General features: G+C 40.9%; 1 protein-coding gene across 14 annotated transcripts in view; it reads left to right on the forward strand.

Annotated features, from left to right (window-relative positions):
* NRXN3 (neurexin 3) overlaps window positions 1–14,460 on the forward strand; it is a gene marked incomplete at both ends in the record, with an annotated part of 1,611,783 nt that overhangs the window by 721,350 nt on the left and 875,973 nt on the right. For 8 of the 14 annotated variants that reach the window (XM_081230004.1, XM_081230009.1, XM_081230008.1 and 5 more), the window contains 3 exons: window positions 479–860; window positions 1,656–1,846; window positions 2,659–2,832. In XM_081230004.1, coding sequence (XP_081086130.1) covers window positions 479–860; window positions 1,656–1,846; window positions 2,659–2,832 — 747 coding nt within the window. Of the gene's footprint in view, window positions 1–478; window positions 861–1,655; window positions 1,847–2,658; window positions 2,833–7,185; window positions 7,213–14,460 lie in introns of all 14 variants that reach the window. The other 6 variants (XM_081229994.1, XM_081230007.1, XM_081230005.1 and 3 more) reach the window with 1 other exon arrangement.

Consider the following 14,460-nt stretch of genomic DNA (forward strand, 5'->3'; position numbering starts at 1 on the left):
TTTTCCTTTATATGATGGGACATTCTGAGCAACAGCAGGAGAGCGTGGGATGCAGGGCGTTGAACTTGGGCTGGGCCAGTCATCAGCACCCCGACTGAAGCCAAGCCATATATCTACTATATTGAGTATTTCGTTTTCTGGAACTGAATATTTTGTGTGGAAACAAACTAGACCTAAAAGATGTAGTAAGGGTGCTATGACAAAACATGGTAACTTCGGGCTTCCCTGGTGGCGCAGTGGTTGGGAGTCCGCCTGCCGATGCAGGGGACGCGGGTTCTTGCCCCGGTCTGGGAGGATCCCACATGCCGTGGAGCGGCTGGGCCCGTGAGCCGTGGCCGCTGGGCCTGCGCGTCCGGAGCCTGTGCTCCGCAGCGGGAGAGGCCACAACAGTGAGAGGCCTGCGTACTGCAAAAAAAAAAAAAAAAAAAAAAAAACATGCTAACTTCTCCTGTTTGTATCTCATCTATAATTTTCACAGGTACAATGGTGGGAGACCATACCCGCTTGGAATTCCACAACATTGAAACTGGTATCATGACAGAGAAACGTTACATCTCCGTTGTCCCCTCCAGTTTCATTGGCCACCTGCAGAGCCTTATGTTTAATGGGCTGCTCTACATTGACTTGTGCAAAAATGGAGACATCGATTACTGCGAACTGAAGGCTCGTTTTGGACTGAGGAACATCATCGCTGACCCTGTCACTTTTAAGACCAAGAGCAGCTACCTGAGCCTGGCCACCCTCCAGGCCTACACCTCCATGCACCTCTTCTTCCAGTTCAAGACCACCTCTGCTGACGGCTTCATTCTCTTCAATAGCGGTGATGGCAATGACTTCATTGCTGTTGAGCTAGTCAAGGGGTAAGTGGAAGAGATCGCCTAGTTTATACTAAATGTCTTAGCTCAAACCCTGAATAAAATATGCACAGAAAAAACTGTTTATTCTACTGTCTACCTTCTATTCCTGGTTCATGCTCTCATCCCCATTGATTAAAAATATCTTTGTAATCATTAGGACTGGAAGGGAGAGAGATTCATGAGTTTATTTAAAGATCTTCTAACTCAATACTGTCAGGCTTTTTAATCTGAAATGTAGTCCTTTAAACCTATGGGAAAAAAAGCTTATTTTTGCAAAAGACGGATAGGATATGTGTTGCATCTATCTCTGGGGCAGTATAGTCTGCAACCACCAAATTTATAGGAGGAAATGAAATACAGATATTTTCAGTACTACCATTAGCCCATATATGCAAATTTTAAAAAGCTGTTCTTGCTCCAAGATATTTTACTACTGTGTGTTGGGAAGTAGTCAAAACAAAGCAAAAATAGAACAAAACCCAAAAACCAGATCCATGATTGACTGTGAATTTAGATGTAGCCCCCTAATGTTTTGGAGTGTACCAGCTGTACTGCTTTGTGTCTCTGGATTTTTACTAGGTAGTGTTAAAGAAATGGATTCAATGAGTATAGAACTAAAGTGAAGTCTGGTAGAATAGGAACTGATTATTTTTATATTCTTAAATCAAGCTTTACTTATTCTTACATGATGCCAGTCTAGCTTGGGGGATTTGAAGCCCCCAATGCCAGTTATGTACACATTGCCTTTAAACCACTGCAGGGAATCTCAAGTCATTGGGTGCTTGTGGTTCCTCATAGGTACATACACTACGTGTTTGACCTCGGAAACGGCCCCAATGTGATCAAAGGCAATAGTGACCGCCCCCTGAATGACAACCAGTGGCACAACGTCGTCATCACCCGGGACAACAGTAACACCCACAGCCTGAAAGTGGACACTAAGGTGGTCACTCAGGTTATCAATGGTGCCAAAAATCTGGATTTGAAAGGTAAACCTTGTAAAGAAGTTTCTCCTTGTTAGAGCTTACAGTGGAAAGGCTGTTTCCAGAGGTAAACTACAGTGTAGGAGTGCCATGCATTTTTGATACATCATGCATATCCTATTTTAACAACATTGAATTATAACATGATGCAATTTGTTCAGTTTTTACTTCTACCACTCCTTAGGGATGGTTTGTGTTCTCTGTAAACCTTGGGCATGTGGGAGCTGAGTGATGAGGGGATAAATGTCAAAATGTGGAGGGGTCATAATACAGAGGAAGGCATGTAGGTTTTGGAATCTCAGCTGAGTCATTTACCGCCTGGGTGACTTTGGAAAAATTTCTTAGCCTTGTTCAGCTTCTATATACTTTTCTTTTTTTTTTTTTTTTTTGCAAAATGAGGATAATAACTGTTACTACCTTTATGGGCTATTAGGAGTTTTGATGGAATAATGTCTGTAAAATCCTCAGCATACTATTGGTGACAAGCACATAAAAAGCACTGAATAAGTGGTTGCTTTGTTGAAAATGTTGTTAATCTTTACTTCATCATAAAATGGGAACAATACCTACCTCATAGAATGGATATAGTGATTAAAATTTGTGAGATGATGTGTATAAAATGAATGACACATAAGAAATGTTAGTTTCTTCTTTTTACAATGTAGAAACTCTGGTAATACTTTTGTTTATGCTGTTCCCCGCCCCCACCCCGGCTATATTACCATTATCTAGTAAACAGTCTAATGTGACTTGGCTTTTGTTGACGTGGTTTCCATACCATTTACCCATTTGCTTTTACTACCTATTTTCCTTTCCAGGTGACCTCTACATGGCAGGTCTGGCCCAAGGCATGTACAGCAACCTCCCAAAGCTCGTGGCCTCCCGGGATGGCTTTCAGGGCTGTCTGGCATCAGTGGACTTGAATGGACGCCTGCCAGACCTCATCAACGATGCCCTCCATCGGAGTGGACAGATTGAGCGTGGCTGTGAAGGTACAACCTTTTTCTTTTTAAGCTACATTCTTGTCGCAAGCCTCTTTGCTGCCTCTGCCAGTGCCTCCTTCCTTGGTTTACCAGTCCCCTCTCATCCCATTCACTATCTGACATTGCATCACCACTGATGTCCTCCTGTCACTGGCTGAGTATGTCAAGACATGTGGCACAGGCTCCAGGAATGTCCAATATGTTGGCAGATGTCTTTCCAGTGTCACATACTTGCCATAGAGGACCTTTCCTGGCGTTGACATCAGGCTTCTCCTGACTTGTGCCTTTGCTTCCAGCATGGCTGAAAGGGTATCAGGGACTTTTATTTATATCTTAATACACAGGGAGGTACAAATCAGAGACTTTTATATGAGTGTCACCATTAATAAAATATTTCTTATGTTGCTAATAGTGACTGCATTATTTAATGCAAACTGAGCAGAAGGTAGGAAAATGATGTCAGAATGCCATGATGGAGGAAGGGAAGTAACAGTTATTGAGTACTTACTAGATGTCAGGCATCATTTGGCAGTTCCTTGGTGTGGTGTAGTGGAACAGCATGGGCTTTGATGTTAGAAAGACCTGGATTTAGGTCCAGGTAGTAGTTCCTGTTGGCTGTGTGACTTTTGACAAGTTACTTAACCTCTCTGAATGATATCTTCCTCATCTGTAAAATGGGACAATAAAACTTACCTTGGATGGTAATATATATAAGTCAGAGTTATATGTAGAATGCCTGGTACATATATAGTAGGTACTCAATAAGTGGTAGGATTATTATTTACAAACATTATCTAATGTGAGACATTTAATAGCATTGCATGCCCACCATGCAGCACAACAAACCACGCTCACCCTCTTTCTGTAGATAATCCACTGTCTCTTGAGATACTAACTGAATTTTATAGGTCATTTGAGTCCGATAGCTCTTTACAATAAAAGCTATCTGGTTTTAACCAGCAGGGGAGAGCAGACACATTTTCAGCCTTCCCCAGACTCCTGGGATAGGCTGAAAAGGTGACTCGTGTCTAACTTGAAAGGCAAAGAGGATGATCTGATCAGTCACCAGGACCTATGTATTCTTTTGTCTGATGGAGCCTCATGGTTTTTTGTGCAATATACTGTTTTCTTGTATCCCTCATTAATTTACCACATCCAACCTGTTCATTCATCTTCTAACTGTTCAACTTCATTTATCACTCCTGTTCTTAACCAGCTTCAATCCTTCACTTGCCATCATAAAACACATTTTAATAAAAGCTTCTAATCAGCCTCCCAGGCTTATTTGTAGTATGGAAGTCTTTTTCCTTTGCCTAAGGGTCAGTTTCTTGTTACCAGTTTGCACTAGTAATAAGGCCGATTGTCCCTATAACCCTCTCCAGTTTTCTTTTAGCCAGAAATATTTCGTAAATTCTGTTAGCCAAATATGTTGTGTGTGTACAGGGGGGACAGGAAGTTGGGAATCACCAAGCATTTAAAGCAGCCACTTTGCTTTCTTCTCCTGAAAATGCACAATTTCATTCAACTCAAAAGTTGTTGTCTTATCGGCCTGCTCTTAGGTCTTTTGGGTGTTAAGGGAAGTCCTGAAATTGATGCACCATTTGAGAATTAATTTGAGTATATTAGTTTAGGAGATTGTGGAAAGACAGAAATTCCAGTTTTCCTGGAATAATTAATCACATCTAGTAAAATCATAATATAAAAGCACATATTCAAAAGTATAAGGCTCTCTTCAAATGTTAAATATTTTTATCATGCCATCAGTTCTGTAGATTTAAAAGTCAACAGGAATTATCCATTTAACTCCATTGCAACGTCGCCTGATAGAAATATAATGTGAGTCACATACGTAATTTTAAATTTCCTGGTAGCTGCATTTAAAAAAAAGATACAAAGTAACAGGTAAAGTTAAGTTTAATTTTACATTTTATTTAACTTAACCTAATATATCCAAAATATTATCATTTCAGCATATAATCATTATAAAATTTTTAGTTAGACATTTTATTTTATTTTTTTCATATGAGCCTTCAGAATCAAGTGTGTGTTTTGCACTTGTAGCACACCCCAATTCAGACCACACCTTTAAGGTACTCAAGAGCCACATGCATCTATGGCTACTGTATCGGAGGCACAGTTCTATAGAGTATAAAAATTGGGGTTGGGCTTCCCTGGTGGCGCAGTGGTTGAGAGTTCGCCTGCCGATGCAGAGGATACGGGTTCGTGCCCTGGTCCGGGAAGATCCCACATGCTGCGGAGTGGCTAGGCCCGTGAACCATGGCTGCTGATCCTGTGCATCTGGAGCCTGTGCTCCACAACAGGAGAGGCCACAACAGTGAGAGGCCCACGTACCGCAAAAAAAAAAAAAAAAAAAAAATTGGGGTGTAAGGAGGTAAAGCTGTAGCATTTGATTAAAAGGAAGTCTAAACCAACCTTTATAAAAGTGGATTAAAATGTATAGTGTAAAGGTGGAATGGACTCCACTTACGAGAGCTTTAGGGGAAGTTGTGGGAGCATTAGGGAAAAGAAATTACCCATCTGATTGGAGAAAATGTTCCTATCCCGACCTACAGCTCTATGTGAAGTTTGGCATGACTCATCACATGCATTATGGTGGGTTCTGACCTTCCTCTGAGTATGGGTGATTGTTCAAAGCTGAATATTGTGGCTTGCTGGCTCTACCATCCGCATCTGTGGCAAGTCCTATGGGCCTAATAACACTGCACTCTATTGCCATGGAGATAATTATGATGGTTACCCATGGAGCATTATGACCACCCCACTGGGTGGCATGAAGTGGAGGATGAGTTCTGAAGGAAGAAAGCCCTTGTTTATTGTACACAGATGACTTGGATAATTAGCCTAAGTGGCCAGGAAAAATGGCCAAAAAGTGGGTTAAGGCATAAATTACTGTCGTTGGAAGTTTGCACTATTGTGAATAAGAGATACCAGGAGCTTTTTAGGGCACTATGGAAGATGATGTGGAGGGAAATGAAGGGCACAAAACCTTGGAAAGACTGCAACAAAGTATCATTCTCATTGTGAATCTCTGTACATAGTACCGGATCATCAGGAAGGCCTTTGACAGTTAGGCAAGTCATAGGAAACAGAACACAATTCTTCATTTATCATTTCTATGCCTAGAATAGGAAACAAGTAGGGGATAAGGATTCATTATTAAGAACTAAAACCTGAATCTTGTCACGATGGTGAATGTGTTTTATTTTTAACATATTTGGGGTACACAGGCTAGGATATATCATATGTTCTTGTATGTGTCAAAGTCATTGATAATGACTCAAGATCCCTAAGTAGCAATTGGATTATTTTCCGTATTATATCTAACCCCAAAGAGTCTGAAATTATTTTAAAGACACATTAATCCACTACTCTTTGGCTCTTGATTGTTTATAGTAAGAAAGAAAAAAACATATTGAATTAGGTTTTTATTTTATGTTTCTCATATATGCAGAGTATATAATTTAGAAATTAAGTGCAATTTCTGGACAGCCTAGCCAACATCTAGCTGTGACTTGCAACCTCTCAATTTGGACTAGGAATTTTTTATAATGTCTGATTCAGTACTTGGCTGGTAAATATCTCTTTCTATCTTGAGGCCAGCTTTGCTGCAGAGACCAAGGCATGTATTGGCTAGAAATTCGATTCCACAACTGCAGACGGTAAACATCTGAGAGAAGCACATGTGCTTCATTTTGAGACTGGTGTCAATAAATAAAAAGGACATTGGTTTGGTGCCATTTTGCCCACAGCCATTTGGGTTTGGCTACATTTTTATAAATTAAGCCAACTGAGATGGTTGGTGTTCCTAAATCACCTTCATACAAATGCCCAATTCTAGTGCCCGGTTCCTCGGTGGCATTTTCAGGAGGTTACAAGGAGTGCTCCCAAGCGACTCTTCCATGCTTAACTCCTAAATGTTCAGAATTATTTTTGTGGGCTCCGTCTGGTTGTGCACACGTGTCTTTCAGTCTGGCCATGTACTACCCTTATTTCTTGATGTTTATCCTGACTAATGGAAAATCCTTTTTCTGGACCATATGCCTTGGGGTTGGCTGTATGGTTGTGGGAAGGCTCTTGTAACCACTGCCTGTGCTCTGTCCAGTCCAACATTGCCCTGCCCCTGCTCTGCTGATGTGGCTCTGACGAGGCCTGCTCCACCTGGTCTGTGCATCCCCTGTCTGTGCTGTCTCTGGAGAACCTGTAGAGCATTTCAACTGTCTGTTCGCGTGATGTTGATTATGTCGATTGTGTTTTCATTTCTGTGATGTTACCCTGGTTTGCTGTACCTCTTACTAACCTCTGGTTATTGTTTTCGCCTTTTCTGTTCTTTTGCTAACAAAGTTGCGTTGACCAAAGCTGACCTGCAAGGTAGAGAAGGTTCTTGTTCCCATTACCACTTTGGACTGAAAGATGTCCTGGGTAACCCTTGGTATCTTATCTTTAGAGGACTTGAAGCTGTCACAATTCTTGGACAGCAGCGGTTATGGGGAGGGAGCTGAACCCTGTGTTCTTTATGAACAGTGGCAGAAAACCCAAATCACTGCATGAAAAATAACAACCAAGGCGAGGCGTCTTGGGGATGGGAATATGATTCCATTTTGGGGGGGGGACCAGAGAGGTTTGACAGCATCCTATATTGTGACTACCCACAGGCATATTAATCCACTTCTGGAAATGCCTCTCCAAGTAGTTGCCATGGAGGGGTTGGCTCCTTTTATTTTATTCACTAGAGACAGAAGACAGCACTTGGAGAAAGAAAAAACAAAGCCCATTTGAGTTCTTAATTTATTATTTTCTGGGTCAGGGAGGTCATTTCTCAGAGCAGGACTTTTGAGTGCTGAGACCTTATGAAAGATAATGCCATTTTCTCTTAACTCACTTTAAAGAAATCTTTTAGGCATTTGGGAGATATTAATCTCATTAAAACATTCTAGAGTTTTATGTCTCCTGTTGGGGATTTTGATTGAGCACTTTAATATCCTGTTTTGTGATTCTAAAGAAGAAAAGTACTCTTGGGGAAGAAGAGGATCTATCGATCTATTGATTTTATCCTGAATACCTTTAAAATGCCTGCATGTTAGATATCAGTGAATATCTACTGCAGATACTGCTTCTTCTACCATTCAAAGAGGCACCTTGCAAAGTCTGTAATGGTTCACCTGTCCTGTCGTGTCAGGCTACTTTGACTCAGAGTAGCAAGACGAGAACCTGCATTTTAGGTATCTTTCAGCTGATAGTTAAGGGGAGAATTGAGCCTTGGATGGCCTCTGCGAATTTGCAATCAGCACAAATTGTAAGAAGTGGTTAAGACAAAGGTAGCTTTAAAAATTACTTTTCACCTAAAAGATCATTTACTTTGCAGTGACTTGTTATATGTCATGAAGGTAACCAGTACAAGTGTCTCTCTCGGGTGGATATCAGCTAGATATCAACTAGATATCTCTAGCCATTTTACTATAACTCTTCTTCATCCCCTCTTAGAAGATTCAAAAATATGCTAATATTTCATAAAATTAATGAAAGGAACATGCACTAGACTAGTACTTTGAAGTTCTAGGTAGCTGTACAATAGTTTTCTATTTCAAATATGTAGGGTCCTTTTAGTAATATGGAAGGTTGTTGTTTTTAGACATTCTATTCAATTTTCCAAATAGTTCTACTCCATGTCACTCTGTAAATGGAGGGGAGAGAGAAGGGGACAGGATTTGATCTATAATGAGACAATTCAAGGTTGTCAAAGCTCTTTGTGACCAGATTTACTAGATAAAACTAGACAACTGCATCTCCCCCTAGACTTTACCATTCTTCATGGTCGTAACTGTGTGGATTTTGAATCCCCAGAAACTTCCATGGGGACTCCATATGTAGCAAAATGATCTTAAAATTTCCATTCAAAGGAGAAGTGGTTTGTAGGAATCATACAAAGAACTAGTTGATTTCTATGCCTACTATAAATTGTTGACCAAAGTGTAGATATAGATTTGGGGACATAATAGAGTGTCTTAATTTGCTCATTTATAGAAGCAGTCTAGTCATCAGTATGGTTTTTATGTGATTACCCCATTGACCCAAACTCTCTTCCATTCTTGTAATGACTTAACAGTCTCTTTGTGGCAGGAGCTGTTATTCTTTGTAATTATTCTGAGTCATCTTACTCCTTCCCAGTATTATGGAAAAGGACCTGTAGGATGTGAAGGCCTTTCCTTTTTATTTTCCTGACATTGGGGTATGGACCATTACTACTCATACTGGCTTTTTCAGCTACAACCTGTGGGCACGGATAGGACTAATTAAGTGTGAAGGACAATAAAAACATATGGCAAAGAAGTGAGGCAGTCTGAAAAGTAAAGGCACATCGTATTCATAAGGAAATATAACAGTGGGTCTAGGAAGTGGCAAGATGGGTCGGGGCAAGTCAACAGCTTGAATCCTCTCGTCATTGTGTTGCTGGCGTGGTGTTTTTAAACATATTTATTTATTTGTTTGTTTGTTCATTCATTCATTCATTCTTCTCCAGTGATTGTGCTGTTCAGTTTAACAGGAGCTCAGCTACTCCTGTGTATCAGAGACTTAGCTAGGTACTGGGATGACAGGTGAGGTACAGTCTGACATCAAATAAATCCATAGGAGATCAGCCAGTAGCTACAGTGCAGAGTGAAAACTGCTATGCTAGAGTGGACATGGAGCATGCAGTGTGTCTGTGGAAGAGGGCTGCTTTACTGTCTAGGGTCATGATGATCATGGTGGGTAGTCAGGGGATATTTTCTAGGCAGAGTTTAAACTGAGTCTGAAGGGCAACATGTCTTAGATGGATGAGAGGTGGAAGCTCACTTAAGAGCTTGGCCAGTTAGGGCACCTACAGGAAGCTCCATTGGGCTGAAATAATACTCATGTGGGGATGTGATGTACACAAAGCTGGAGCAGTAGGATGGAGACAGGTGATGACAGACCTTTTGTGTAAGGAGGTGGACTTCACCCCAAGGGCGCTGCAAGGAGGACAGAGACTTGGATCAGATTTTCATCTTTTCAAGATCACTCTGACACCAGAGTGGAGAATGGATGAGGAGGATAGGAAGTGGAAGCAGAGAGTGGTTAGGAGGGAAGTAGCATATTCCAAGACAGAGGGAAGAGGTGTGAACCTGACAGTTGTTACTCTTGTGGGCTAAGAAGATAAACATGTTTCTCTCTCAGATGAAACCTCTGAGGAGTGAGGAAGAAAAGGAGCTTTCTCTCCTGTGTATTTCCCTTCCACCCCTGCAGTGTTGCTTTGTTTCATAGCAGATGCTTTTACACATCATGACCAAAGGTGTCAGGGAGGAACTTGATTGACGGCCCTGGTTTAGGTCACACTTTGCATCCCTCTAGGTTAAGAGAGGAAGTAGGAGCTCCCCTGAGGTCCATGGGAGGTGTTGCACTGCTGAGAGTTCAGCCCCTTGAACCTCAAGGTCCCTTGAATAGAATAACAATATCTATGGACTTTTCAGAAGTAATTTTCTAATTCCTCTTTATTTGCAAGAGGGGTATTCCTAGAGAGGAAAAGATTCCCTAAAAGCATGTTCATTTAAGAAAGGCCCTGCTCAACTATAAAAGACATATTAAGTTTGATCTTTTGGGAGTGAGGCAGATGAGTCATAATCATGAGAAATAAAAAATAGCTCTTTATTGGTTTAGGGGATTAATCAGAATATCCTCTCCCTGCTTTCCATTATAATGCCCCTTAGCAGCTTCTGTTTTTGGAGTTGAATGGCTTCTTTTCTAGAAATGTAAGTTGTCCCTCTGCCCATATGATGGGCAGGTGGGTAGGAGAGGGCCATGTATTGATCAGATTTGTTTCCAAGTGCTGCGTATCTTAAGTAAGTCAATAAATGTTTTGAGTTTGGATACCTTGAAAACCCAAAGGTCCTTTCAAGTCATTATATGTTAAGAGTTGGCATCAGCCAAATTCTTCTAATAGGTAATTCTCCAACTTCCCTTACTGTGAGGACTATAGTTCCTCACTTCATTTTATCCAAAGCTAAGAGATGTATTACTTTCTCTATTGTATTTTGTGTAGTAAAGTATAGTGTTTGACCTCATAGAAAGCAGTTCCTCAAAGATGGTTTGCATTATGGGAAATAATAAGAGAGACAGGAATTAAATGGAACTTTCCACAGTGGTTTCTGCCTCTTGTCTCTCAACGTTGCATGACAGAGGTTTTTCACAAAAGAACTGTAACTGTGACTTAACTACCTCAGTGTGTTCATTTCTGCAGTCCTGACCAATTACACACCCAACTAAAATGGGTAGAAATTGATTTTCCTTTCCAGCGGAATTGAGAATACCCTTTATTTGAGGGTTTCCTTAGTTCACGCACATGCTAAGGATATTGTGTCTCCGTGATGATGACAACCTTGCATGGCAGATATTGTTATCCCCAGTTCATGGATGACTTTATAGATTTTACATATATTATCTGATTCAATCCTTGTACCATGTGAGGTAGAAACAATCTCTCCTTTATATAGATGGGGAAACTGGGGTTCAGAGAATTTAGGTAATTAGCCCAAGATCACATTGCTAGTAAGTAATAAAGCTGGATTTTAAAGCTTATGGCCTTTCCCCTACTGTGCTATATGGTGTGAGTCTGGATTTGCATATTTCCAAAGCAGAAACAGTACAGAGATAACCAGAGAGTGTCCAAGTGTCCTCCAGCTGACTTTATGATAGCTGGTTTTCATAGCAATACTATTTCACTAAGTTCTAGGTGATTTGTGCACAATGTTCATTAAAACAAAGTATTTTAAATTAGCTGTCTTTTTGTCTAGCCTGGCCTTAGAAATCCCTTATCTCTCTCTCTCTTTTAAAAAATTCCCTCTACTGCTCCAACAAGCTGCTACATCAGTGCTGAGAAAAGAAGGAAAAGCAGAAAATGAGGTCCCAGTTTACATTTTCTGAGGCAGCATTGACTTTTGAGGACCTGTTCATGATTTTAAAAAGAAGGGATGATCTAATCATTTGACCTTTATTACCCAGGCGCCCTCTGAAAATAGGGTGGATTAAGCAAGAAGGCTTTATGATGACACCATTCTCTCACCTTTACACACACTCCAACAAGGGCAGGCATTACTGTTACCTCTCTTGTCTGGAAGTGTCACGTGGGTAAATTACTTTACTCACCAAGTATAATTATTCTTTGCTGTTCATTGGCCATTGAGGGAAGTGCTGTGCTAGAGCTGGCACTAGCACAGGAATTTTCAGGAATTTTGTAAGCTTATTGGCATCATGTAACACATATTCGCTTAAAATTGGCTGTGGTGGGAGTATTTTACGCCATGAAAATCAGCTAACATAAATCTTACAGATCAGGTTTTATTATTTTTTTTTCCCTCGGAGTTCTACTTGTTAACAGGAACATAGGAAATCAAAGGCCACTGGAGATAAAGAACTCATGAAGGCGTCTTGGTTACAACCATTTCCCATGCCCATCTTGACTTATTTTAACTCATGGTATGGTGAGAGGGCTGAAGTGATTGAGGAGAACCGGGGTGTTATTGAAACTGTCCCCATGTCCCACAACTGTTGGATTTTACTGCTCGTCTTATTCGCTCATTGCCCTAACCAAGCAACTGTTTTGATCCCTTGCTTGAGGAGAGGAAGCCATAAACACCTGAGCATGCTTGATGAGCCCTGTCTCAGTGCCTTTCTGAGCATGAGCAAGGCATAGGTCCTGCCCTCAAGATGAAAAAATAAGATCTTGGGGGGCTTCCCTGGTGGCGCAGTGGTTGAGAGTCCGCCTGCCGATGCAGGGGACACGGGTTCGTGCCCCGGTCCGGGAGGATCCCCCATGCCGCGGAGCAGCTAGGCCCGTGAGCCATGGCTGCTAAGCCTGCGCGTCCGGAGCCTGTGCTCCGCAATGGGAGAGGCCACAACAGCGAGAGGCCCGCATACCGCAAAAAAAAAAAAAAAAAGATCTTGGGAACACAGCTGCTCTTAGGTCTTTCTGCCAATGAAATTTTATAATAACATTTAAGACCCTGTTCTCTGACTTTGCTTAATCTTCTGTAAAGTGGGAACTAGAGCATTCACTTCTCAGCTGGCTCTTTATGAAGAGGGATGCTTGACACACTTAAGGATCATTGCTTTCTTATTTTAAAATTAAATAGAAGTGAGTTGGGTTTCTGCCAATTAAAAGGGATGAATCTTATGTTGCCTGTAAATGACTCCCTTTGGAAAACCCAAGAGTACCCAACGCTGTAAATGTAGAAGTACTTTGAGAGCTACAGAAATATCTTTGTTGTAGGGACCAAGACCTACTTGCAGCTAAGTAAGGATAACCTTATCCCTAATGTCAAGAAGACCTTTCATGAAGCCTCAACACTTTAATTCTTATATTTTAGCAATAGAGACTGTAGATTGCTCAGGAAGTTGGTAAGGATCTTTCACACATACACACATATGCACAGATACATCTATCTATTTATATTCATCTTCCTTTTTTTGTTCTTTCTTTTTCTCTTTCCCACTCAATTACTGCGCAGTCATCCTTCCTCTATGAAACAATGTAAATTTTAAAATATAAAAGCGGAAGGGTTTATGAACTTACGAAAGTGGGAAATAAAATTGAAGGTGGAAGATATCTCTTTAAGCAGCCCATGGCAGCTCTCATACAGCTTCTTCCCATGGCAGCTGGGCTTTATATGGGGCCAGCAAACCCTTTGACTGGCACAGAGTTCTACTGTGCTGATGCTTCACAATCAGGTTCCAGTCACAGATTCTAAGCCCTTTGACAAACACCTCATGCTGTGTGATTAAAGATGATGAATATTGTTAAACCAGCCCCACCAGTGGGATACCAGCCTTGCCCCTTAGGATAAATGGATATTGGGAATCAGCCCAGATGTATTATTCCAGGCTCCCCCACTCACCAAGCCTATCTTTCCATTATGGCCAAGACCAGCTGGTGCTGGTTATTTATCCATTTTAAATTGGGATGTTTGAGGCATAGGTTTGGTTAAGTCCTACTTAGGCATTAACAGATATACACTCTGATACAAGTGTCCTGTGCTTCCAACAGCACTTCTGTCTCAAGGACCTGCAAGTGATAAAAGGCAGTCTGTCAACTTTTGATTTTTCGAGACCTTGAAGAGGAGTTGACTGAGTCAGTGTGCATGTACAGCAAAGGTGGATTTTAGCAGTAACAGGCATGAAATGACTGTCTGGGACAATTCTTAAAAATAAAAACAACCCCAGATTCAAGCAGAATAATGATAAATTTGTGGCAGCCATCAGAGTTATCATGTGAAAAAAATAAAGAAAAAAGACACAGTGCAGTGCTTTCCAGTAAACTAAAAACAGAGCTGGGAGTTAAAACCGAAATACCTACAAACATCATTGACAACTTACTTAGTCCTTTCATGCATACTTCTGTTGCCTTGTCACTTTCCCTACTACACAAAGAAAGTCACCATCCGTTCTCAAAAGAATATGTGACTATTTTAGTGAGGATTCATTACATATTTAATACACCATCCCTATACAGGGAGTCCCTGAAGCTTTAGTGTAGTTTGTAGTTACTATTAATAATTTAAAAACTTTCTAAATATGTAATTCCAAAGGTTTATGTTATCTTAGAGTATC

This window comes from Mesoplodon bidens (assembly GCF_964165515.1).
Source record: "Mesoplodon bidens genome assembly, chromosome: 3".
NCBI lineage: Eukaryota > Metazoa > Chordata > Mammalia > Artiodactyla > Ziphiidae > Mesoplodon > Mesoplodon bidens.